At 36.5% G+C, this 10,958-nt stretch overlaps 1 protein-coding gene across 1 annotated transcript; it reads right to left on the reverse strand.

Moving 5' to 3' along the window:
- Positions 1 to 354: 354 nt before the first annotated feature.
- LOC100538719 (exportin-1-like) lies at positions 355 to 10,881 on the reverse strand. Its single transcript, XM_010706326.3, has 11 exons — positions 10,731 to 10,881; positions 10,528 to 10,647; positions 10,302 to 10,430; positions 8,227 to 8,385; positions 5,600 to 5,797; positions 4,605 to 4,743; positions 3,370 to 3,551; positions 2,385 to 2,541; positions 2,103 to 2,266; positions 1,153 to 1,287; positions 355 to 827 (listed from the first exon to the last, which is right to left on the reverse strand). Exons 1-11 carry the CDS (start codon positions 10,776 to 10,778, stop codon positions 495 to 497), a joined length of 1,764 nt encoding a protein of 587 aa, XP_010704628.1. The 5' UTR covers positions 10,779 to 10,881; the 3' UTR covers positions 355 to 494.
- Between the last annotated feature and the right edge of the window lie 77 nt (positions 10,882 to 10,958).

Genomic DNA, 10,958 nt, shown 5'->3' on the forward strand with positions numbered 1-10,958 from the left:
TCTTAACATTCACATATATATGATTATTTTCATAGAAAATCTGTCGTAAGACAGATCCAATAATCAATTCATTTCATCTTGTCAAGAACTACTACAGCAGCACTTTCTACTTAGATATCATAGGTTCTAATTTATCCGGTAAAAATTGGTTAGGTAACTTAGGTAACTTTTAATTCCTTCTCAGTGATTATCAGTTTAGTTTATAACAAATCTGAGGCACCTTCACTGAAGTTACCACTTCTGTAATAAAGCTTTTTCAGTAATACAATATCACCAAACCAAAACTCTGCCAAAATACTAGGGTCTTTTCATATTTAAAAAGAGTAAGTCAAAAGAATGCACGCTACAACTTCATCTCTGCAAGACTGCTATTGGTCAACGGTCTCTTGCATCCTTCCTAAACTCATGCTTATAGCTTCCCTCCTTCCAGAATCAAGAGTTTCTCTGAATAAAACACCTGGTTAACATAATAATCGAAGCAAGCACATTTTCAGTCATTCTCTTGCCCAAACAGACACACAAAGAAACAACAAACAAACAACTCCACCAATGTACACACAATAAGATAAGCTCAGGTATAACAAATTTGAAACCTGATGACATGCACTGCCAGTCCCATTAAGAAAAACATGGAATTTCTTACCATTAGCTTGAATAGCTGCAGAAATATTTTCACTTAGGCACTTGTACACATTCAGCATATCTAAATAAATTCTTCCAAGCTGAATCACAAAGGGGTGGCCAACTGCTTTACACGCTCTCACATTGGTTTTCAGAATGCTACCAAGCTGCTTAACTGTTTCGGGATCCTTCAGAATATCAACATTCTGTTGAAAAAATTGAGTTAATTCGTTTCAGTTAATAAAAATGCCATTTATCTTCTAGTACAAAAATGGTCACTTTCAAGAATTTATCTTACACCCTGTTAAGGAATGTTCTGTAAAATTCTTTAAACTGTATTTAAACCACTCTTAAATCATTTCAGTCTTCTCTCTCCAAACAACACTTTTACTGTCACATCAACCATTGCTTTAGTTAAGTGCACCCCAGATAGTTCACCTAATTCCAGGGGTAAAAACAAGCAAACAAGAACAACAACAAACATTCAGCAGTTCTATTTTAATTGAACACACTGCTAATTTATGGTCTTACTTTTGTTGCCTGTTGAATTATGCTGTCCCATACTTGATTGGGGAGCAACATGTATTTTTCTATCAGATGCTCCTGTACAGTCTGGTCTGTTTGTGCCCCAATCATGTATCCTACTGCTTCATAGAACGTGTGCACCTGATTGGAAAAACAAGAAGTCAAACAGAAAGATAAAGGAAGAGTAGCTAAAAGTTTACAGTGTTCAAAACTAGCAGGCAGTAAAAGATGAAAATGGGTTTCCAGTCACTAAACACATACTTTCCATTTGAGTTTACAAGATCTTTCTCCACTCTTTCCTTACTCACACCACATTTAAAGTAAGCCTCCATTCCCTTCCAATACTACTATGTACATCTCAGAGACTTTTACCACCATATCCTGAAGCAAGCAATTTCAGGCATATGCTTTCTCTTACAATACAATTCCATTTATTTCTTTTACAGAACTTTGGGCTAAATCAAGTGTAAGAAAACCAGAAGTTGGAGCTCAATACCTCCCTCTGCCCAAGGTTTCCTTATGCCACTGCAATGCATCAGCCTATGCTGTGCATGCACTACACTGTCAGAGCACATCCTCTCTGCAAGTATTCTCTTGCCCCTGCGCATGCAAGACCCCTAAGTATGCTACCACAGTAGAATATCCTTCTTTGCTAATCAAAACCTCAAAATCAGATTTACTATCTCATTTACTTGTAAAAGCATTCTAAAAAAAAAAAAAGAATTTCAACTCAGCACACTTTAATTCTCCTTCCAAGAATTCTAATTAGGACCTTAATAACTCTGACCATACTATTTGTAACGTGACACTGTCACTGACTGACACACACACACACACACACACACAATATGACTAAGAAATACAATTCAAGCCTTAAAGACTACTACCAATGTTTGTTACATCACAACTTTTTACTGGTCTTCACAAATTTATTCACACTCCTCAATTAAATGTACCTGTTGTGGTTGAAGGTCACAGATGATTGTATTTATATTGTTCAAGATTTCATCAATGAAAGGCATTACTTCTCCCACTTGAACCTGAACAAAATGTCGGCGGCACTTTTGTGCTATTTTTATGAAGGTATCACAAGCCATATCCTGAACACCATCATGGGTTTCTAAATCAAATCAGATCAGTTACTGTTTTGTATTTTCCCCCAGACATGCACATGTACAGAGCATCATTTTTTTTTCTTTAAGATTAAAGTTAGAACAATAAATGAAAGAGATAATTACCATGCATAAACTCAAATAGCTTGTTGACTACTGTCTTCAAGAACTTCCAGTGAGCTCTCAAAAAACGTGGGTATTGGCCTACTATATACATTATATTTGATGCAATAATGGCTTTGTTGTCTTTTCCTCTCTTTTGTTCACAGAGCCCTAGGAGATCCTACAATATAACATATTATTAGTTTCCTCCCCAGGTTTGTAGACTAAAAGAGCAGTATAAAGGCTAAAATAAGCTATAATAATGATACAGTAAAGTAGTTGCTATTATTAATCTCAAAGCCAAAATAATTAAAAACAAACAAACAAAAAAAACTACAAACCATCAACCCTAGTTAAGGATCGGGACAATTTCTTAAGTTTCAGCCAAACCTAGAACACCACATTTTCAGTCATGCCTTTTAGATGTAATTAATAATTTATACAGGGCAGACTACAGTAACTCTCAGTGTTGAGTACTGACCAACCAGATGATACTGATAAACATATAGGTATTACATAGCAAGCAGGGAAAACTAAATCCTCTCTGCAGAATTTTTATGATGCAACATTGATGCATAATTACTCCGGTAAATAACATTTTCTTCCTGTACTCTTTCCACACGCACATTTACTTAAAACGAAGTGGCAGAAGAGAAGGATGCTAGTTGGTTAAAAACAATGCACATTACTTTGCTTCATTAGTACTCTTACTTCATTAGTGCTTCCTTTCCATATCTTCTGCATTCCTAAAGCAAAATATTTCATCATAAGCCAAATTTTCTCTCCAAAATTTTTACAATGAAAAGGCTATTTGGATTCATGTATTTTTCATGACTGAGGAATTCATCAGCCTAACATTCAGGATATGACATTTCCCAAATTATTCTCATCAACTTGTTTGCCGTACAAGGTAGCTTACTGGAGAATGTAGAGAAGCGTCTTTTTAAGCTCAATTTCTTGAGCGTAAACTATGAAGTGTGACAAAGCTGTTAGTCTTATACCATGATACCTTAATTACTGTAACAAGGAATCTTTTTTCATCTTCTTCATGCATTGCTCCACTGATTGAGCCAATAGCCCAGCAGAGGGTATTCAAATTTTTCCATGACCATTCTGTCCCATTCACTTGATTATGAAGTTTTTCAGTCATTATTCGTTCTGTGTCTGCATAATCCAGATGTGTAAGATACACTGAAAGACAATTAACAGTAACAGGCGTTTTTAAGCAACAAACTGGATCGCATCTCTTTGAAGTTAATTTCTTCTAAGAAAAAGACAAAATCAAGATGCTAAGTGCAGTAGTTCTTTTGTGAACTTGTGACAGAACAAGCTAGAGATTTAAATTCAGAACTGCTAGAGTTGTATTTAAAGATATGGGAGAGAAATATTTTGTCTATCAGTCAGATCAGTAAAGCTACTAAGTTAAATTATTAATAAAATGCATACGTACTCATGAGCCGTAGGAAATATGGGATAGGCTAGCTCTGAGGGACATTATACTGCATTTAACAAGTCAGTCAGTAATTTTCCTCTGTTCATTATTTCAGTGTCATTACATCTGTTGGTTTTAATAACCTACCATTAAAATGGAGATGGTACTCCTGAACTAGTCTAGGTGAAAAGATTCAGCTTTTTCAACTCAGACTATTCTATCAGCCCCTAAAATGATTAGGCTCTCTAACATAAGTAAAATTCAAAATCCTGCCAAGTTTAAAAAAAAGCATAAAGGTCAGATTTAGCAATGGATTTTTACAGTGCCACTTTCACCGCACTCTTGCTTTTTTAAGGGGTGAATCTTCTATTACGATAACACACTAAGCAATAACACCAGAATTCAAACTAAGACTGTCTGTACATCTGTATCTGGAAACAATACTGAGGACGAGAATATACTGTAGTAATTTCAATAAAATAAAGAGGAGTTTCAATATTAAAAAAAACATATTAGAATAGCAAATCTACTGTTAAGGATACTTACTTCACAAGAACAGCGGTGAGAATCAAAAAAACAAAACACTTTTGTTTGACATTCATAAAGTTGCTAATAAACACTCAGTGCCCCCTCCCAGTGTTTGCATTTAACAGGAAAATGTTATTATTGAAGTCTAATGACCTTAAATATGTGACAACTCTGTTTCAAATTTATCTTCTCCCCTGCCCCCATATAATTGTGCTACATGCATGCTATTAGTGCAGTTGCACAGATCTAAAGGACAACTACAGGACAACAGCCACTGCACTTACCCAATGTTTCCCTCATATTTTTATATAAGTTTATGGAATCGGTATCCTTCATGAATTCACGTACTACTTCCCCTTGATCATTTTCCACCACTAGCACTTCTTCAGGTTTAGCCATACGGCTAACCATTAGCAATCGAACCTGTATGTTACAAAGGAAAGTTTCAATTGAATTGCACTATGACATGAAAATAAAGAGTACGTCCAGCATTTCCTCAGGTCACTCACATACAAGCAAACGGGAAGGAACACTCTGAAGGGACAAGCTAACTAAAAAGCCATTAGGAGTAGAGCTGATTTCCATCTCTACAAGAATAAGAGTTGCTTAAAAAAGTACTGTATCTCCTAGAGCTTCAAAAGATGTATGTATTAAAGATTTTTCAAATACATTTTTTAAACACTTTTTTTTTCCTTCAGCACGTGCGGCTTTTATTTTCACCACAGCCCTTATACAAGCAATTCGTTAACAATACACTGTGTCTTGGTTTTGAGGTATCATTCCTGAGTAGAAAACACAACTCCATCACACTAAGTAACTGAATAAAAACATCAAGTTGTCCTCCTTCTCTAAGCAGAAGTTAGCTATGTTTTATTGAAGTCCACACCAAGATCCATGCTGGAAACCACTAATTACAGGAACTGTTAGCATGATTTAGCAAATCCTACATAGCTATTCTATTACAAAGTTAAAATGAAGCTCCTGATGTGGTAACATGGAAGAAAATAGGGTTAGTATGTTTAAATAAACTATACAGATATATATTCTCTCATTTTATGTTTATACACAGTATCAAAAGAGCACACTATTAATAGTTCTATCATCTACTGGCACCATCTTTTAAGTTTAGCAATTTCAGCACATTAAATAACTACAGCTGAATCAACTATTACTCAAAGCCTGGAAAGTTTTCTAAAGTCATCCCTTACATACAGTGAAGTCTCTGCATTTAGGAAAAGTGTCTAAACTTACATAGTATTTTAACTTAAGCATTGATTACCTTGGATAATACAGGCAAATAAAGCTGTCTCCTTGGAGGAACATCAAAGTGTTGGCTTCCAGAAAGCAATGGAGAAGCAGATGTTGAGAATGGACTTTCCCTGTAGAGCTCAGCAGCTAAATGATTCCAATATTCAAGACAAATCTTGAAAATTTCAGTTTCTTCTACTTCTGATACCAACAACATATAATGAAGAGCCTGGAAAAGTGTATTTTAAGCATCTATTTACTAACTATTTTTGAACACAGAAGTAGATTAAAACCATGCTACTTCAAATTTTGTTATCCTGATAGTGATAAAAATACTGAATTAGTGTAAAATTTACTAACAAGGTGTAGTAATACTGCAGTGACGTTTACTAGTCAAAGTTATGACCAGTGGAGCAACTGAAAAGAACACAGCACCATGTCAGTTGATGTTATTTTGAAAGCACACATCAGTTCTTAAACACAGAATAGCCTAAAGATATCTTTAAAAAACAAAAACAAAACGAAACAAAAAAAACAACCAATAGCCAAATTAGTCCCTTACAGTTTTATCAAAATCACACCCTCTAAGCTTCTACAGACCTCTTCTTTTAGATCCTCAAAAAAACTCCTTAGCTTTAAGGACTGCTATTCTCAATACTTACTGCTACTCTCTTCTGCAAATTCTCTGGGAATGTGGAAGAAAACCTTAAAAACCACACTGCTTATCTGCATCTAAGACGTCTTCACCTTCACTAACTGAACAGCCACTATGAAGACTGAGAAGAGTGCAGCTCTGAGACTGATACCAAATACATAGTCAAAAATTATTTAGCTATCTTACTTTAAAATCCGATAGTGAAAAGTGTCAGTCAACACCTTACCAGTGAATTAAACAGAAGGGAGCAATGAAAACAAACTTCATTTTCACAGCTCAGACACTAAGCCACCCAAAGCATTTTAGACGGAAGTCTGATTTGACATCTCTCTCTAACAACACTGAAAGCAGGATTCAAAAACAACTCACATTATTCCTATGCACATCCATTTTGATCGGCAATTTCACTTTAAATAACTTATCTAGCTTCTTTCACTGCTCTAGATGACTCCAGTGAATCCATGAAGCAATTTCAGAAGATCAGCTAAATCCAGTGTAGGAACAACCAAATTAAAATTACACAGCTACCTTTAGAAGGCTTTCTTCCCCCCACTATATGTTCTGTTATACTGTAAGTTACAACAGTGAAATTCGCAGCAATTTTAAGCCACTCTAAAGACTTTGTGGAACATTTCAATATCCCGTAGAAGACCCAAAGTCAGAACTGAGTTTTGCAGAAGTTCATTTAAATGTCAATTTTAACTATTCAACAATTTAATATAGTTGTGCTGGACAAGACAGGAGGCAAGATTTGGAGATTGCACTCCAACTTACACGACATTCAACTTCATATTCTTAATAATGTCTCAACATGGGTTGAAACTTGATCTCTTCCTTGATTGACAGTTATTTTGCAAAAGTTCACTAATTTTGAGGTAAGGAATTAATTGTGGATTGCTGAAAGGTTTTTGTTTGCTTTCTGCTTGGTTGTTTTTAAATAGAGCAAGAAACAATCATTTAATCTATTTTTAAGTGAGCTACAGTTTGCTATTTGCAAAGAATTTATATATTTTTTGGCAGAGATTTACCTGGAGAAGAAACATACTGCGAACATCAGATGGAAAAGACTAGAATTCAGATATCTTCAGATACAAGCATTGCACTGACAAGATGGACCCACAAAATGAGAACTGGTCTCCAGGTTTATACTGTGGTTTTGCGTTTTTTGAGTCTGTCTGTCTCAGGATAGTTCCTCAACCTACAGTCTCCATACCTGCAGAGGGCTCAACTCTGGGACATCGCAAAGGCTGCTACAAGGGCTTATGGAGACAGTTTCATCCCATAGCAGCTCAGGGGTGGGAGAGAGCTAGTAGAAATGTCACCAAAGAACAGCTCGCTCTCAGCAAGTCAATGTAGGCTTCCCAACAAGACCCTTAATACTATACAAAGCATGCTTATTAAGTACCACTTCGAAGAGCTCCAGCATTAAAGGCTATGCTCGTGAGACAGAAACTAAACACAAACCACAAGGACAATATTTTAAACATTTGGGAAATGACAGTTTAGGCAAGAAGTTACACCAGGACAGAAAAGCTGGAGAATGGCATTTGCTGTATCCTAGACACCAAGCCTGGATACTGAATAAAAACAAAGTACACCATTTCACACACAAACTGACAGAACTCACAGCAGCAACCACCTGCATGAGTAAGTTAAACAAAAATACTGAGTTTTGATACCCATGGAAAAAGGTTACGATATTTCTTTGAATGCATTTTAAAGCAGTATTTACACTTTGGAGGAGAGACAAGTAAGAAGAGGGAGAGAAAAGCACGTTTTGCATGGGTTTGTTTTGTTTTTTAAGGATAACACCACTGAAAATAAATTGCTATTGAAGCACACTTGGAAAGTCTGAAAGGTTTCTTGTGTTCAAATCTTTTACTGATTATGGGGAAAAAATTCTTCTAACCAATATAAGCACAACAATCCAGAGGTCGTATTAGTATCATGTTATTTGAGTACAAGAAACCTCTACTTTGAACTGGATAAACGATGCAACTTACCTCCATTAATGTTTCTCTCAGATTTAATCTTTTTTCTATAAGTTGACCATGTTCCTTGAGAAACGTGCAGAGAAACAAACTGAGATTCTGAATGAAGTTCTGTTCATCATCTTTTCCATTTGAGTAGGCAAGTCGGATATTGGTATTTAAAGGAAGCATCTAACACAAGGAAGACAAACATAACTAATGTCCTGCTTTACATGCAAGTAGAACTACTGCATACTAGTATTATCAATCATATTGCTTTTTTTTTGTTGTTGCTGTTGTTGTTTCCAAGCTGGACAATACGAAAGAAAACGCAGACACTGAAGTTCTGATGAACAAAACCTTTCCCTAGCACTTTAAACAGGAAAGACAAGGGAAGCACCTACCCTATTTTAAGACACTTTCAACCGGTATCAAGCAAAACTGTTCCAGAAGTGTCTTTATTACCTGTACCTTGTAACACGGCAGTCATAGTATTAAAACAGTATGAAAGGTCTCCCTCACAATGTTTATAAATTAGTAAAGAAGACCTAGAAATACAAATATTTTTCAGCAATCGACCAAAGATCTCTGTGGTACCTTCTTAAGAAATACACCAACTTTCAAATTCTATTGTTATAAAGCAGAAAAATTTTCAGTGTTGTCCAGCTTCTTTAATGCCAATACTGTTACACCCAATTCAGCATTCAACAGTTATTTTAAGTAAAAGCTTTGAACGTATTTGCATTCAGAATCAAGAGCATCATCTGTAGAATCACAGAATTGTATGGATTGGAAGGGACCTCCAGAGATCATCAAGTCCAACCCCCCTACAAAGCAGCTCCCTAAAGCAGGGTGCACAGGTAAGCAACCAGGTGGGTCTTGAAATATCTCCAGAGAAGACGACTCCACAACCTCTCTGGGCAGCCTGTTACAGTGCTCCATCACCCTCACCATGAAGAGGTTCTTTTGCATATTGATGCAGAACTTCCTATGCTCCAGTTTACAGCCATTTCCCCCTGTCCTGTCCCCACAGACCACTGAAAAGAGGTTGGACATATCCCCTTGTCTCTCACATTTGAGATATTTATAAACATTAAAAAGACCCCCACTCAGTCTTCTTTTCTCACACTGAACAGACTGAACAGGTAGCTCAGCCTTTCCTCATAGGGGAGATGCTTCAGGCCCTTTATCATCTTTGTGGCCCTCCGCTGGATTCTTTGTACCAGGGAGCCCAGAACTGGATATGCTACATCAGGTGAGGCCTGACCAGTGCAAAGTAGGGGGGGGGGGAAATCACCTCCCTTGTCCTGCTGGCCATGGTCCTTTAAATGCACCCTAGGATCCCATTAGCCTCCCTGGACACCAGGGCACGCTGCTGGCTCATGGCCAATCAGTCATCCACCAAGAAAAAAATGAAAACAAAGAAATGAAAAAGAAAATGAGGAAGTGTCTTAAACAGAATGATTTAGCTGCAAGAAAAAGTCAACTTTTAAATCAAATTCTAACTAAAAAGTTCTATAGCTCCTCAGTGAGGGAGAGGAATGAGGGCAGAGGTGCTCCTTTTAGAAGCACGCCTTTCTGAAAAGACCTCAAAGACTGATGAAAGCTGTGTTATACACAGCAGGAAAAAAAGTGGATACAAAAACAGAATCTAATTGTCCAGAAGTGTTATAAAAAAAATAAAATCCACAGCTCCGGCCTTAGAGTACCCTCATTGAAATGGACAAATGTGAAGCGCCATCTACATTTATCCTTTCTTCCCTCAAAATAAAAAGCATGCAAACTTCATCACAAACTTCTGGCATTTCACTATGCTTAAATGTGTGCTGAGAACACAGCAGCACCTCACCTACCTGCCCTCCTCAGACAACCCGAGAGCACAAAACACACACTGAATTAACCAACTGAATAAAATACACCAATCCTGCAGAAATACAGCTCTCCTCCGTAGTCATAAAGTTTATGTCTTTTGATCAAGCTATAAATACACAATCAAACGGCACAATGAAATGTAACATTTCTCAAGAGCTCTATAGAGTATCAATTTGTAAACTGAACTAGGTTGTTAAAAGTAGAAGTAAAAAACCAAACATTTACTAAAACATTACCTGTTTTAACTGCATCATAGTCAAGGTAAAAAGTGTTACAAATTGTTCTTCATACTGGCTTACGCTGACACCTGCAATCTCTGTGAGGCACTTTAAAGAGACATTCCGAAACATGGGAACATTTAAGAACTATTGAGAAAAGAAAAGAAAGCGTTTTACAAAGGTGTTATATGGTACGCATTTTGCAACTTTTAAACTAAAAAGCTGTCAATAATTACATACATACCTTGTATATTAGTGTGCTGATTAACTTAGTCTCAAATATATATCCCAGAGGAATCCAGTTCAGAAATCGTAGCAAAGTTTCCAAAGTTGCATGAACTAAAGGAGCATTTTGGGAGTTTTCCTGTAGGAACATATCAGCGCATATTACTAAGGCATGACTGGGTGGAGGTAGCCTGGAAGAGGTTAAAAAAATCTAATACTTACCATCACGAACTGACACAGTTGAAATATCTGAGAGAACTCATTGCACATACTACAAAAAAAAATAAAATAAAATAAAAAATTGTAGCACTCCCAAGTTCCCAAAACAATCCAAACTGTATTAATCAAAGTGCCTGTGACCGCAGATCAAGTTCAGAATACCTACAAATCCTTGGAAGCATTCACAAGCCACCTTGCTTCTTTACAAAAGACAATGCCAACAATTTTTTT

Source organism: Meleagris gallopavo, chromosome 2 (assembly GCF_000146605.3).
Source record: "Meleagris gallopavo isolate NT-WF06-2002-E0010 breed Aviagen turkey brand Nicholas breeding stock chromosome 2, Turkey_5.1, whole genome shotgun sequence".
NCBI classification, from domain to species: Eukaryota; Metazoa; Chordata; class Aves; order Galliformes; family Phasianidae; genus Meleagris; species Meleagris gallopavo.

Bases quoted from the DNA above. Each gene is read 5' to 3' on its own strand.
- LOC100538719 (XM_010706326.3), bottom strand. From the start codon at position 10,778: ATGTGCAATGAGTTCTCTCAGATATTTCAACTGTGTCAGTTCGTGATG. The intron at 10,648-10,730 runs GTAAGTATTAGA...ATGTTCCTACAG, and splicing joins AACTGTGTCAGTTCGTGATG to GAAAACTCCCAAAATGCTCC. The intron at 5,798-8,226 runs GTAAGTTGCATC...ACACTTTTCCAG, and splicing joins TGAGAGAAACATTAATGGAG to GCTCTTCATTATATGTTGTT.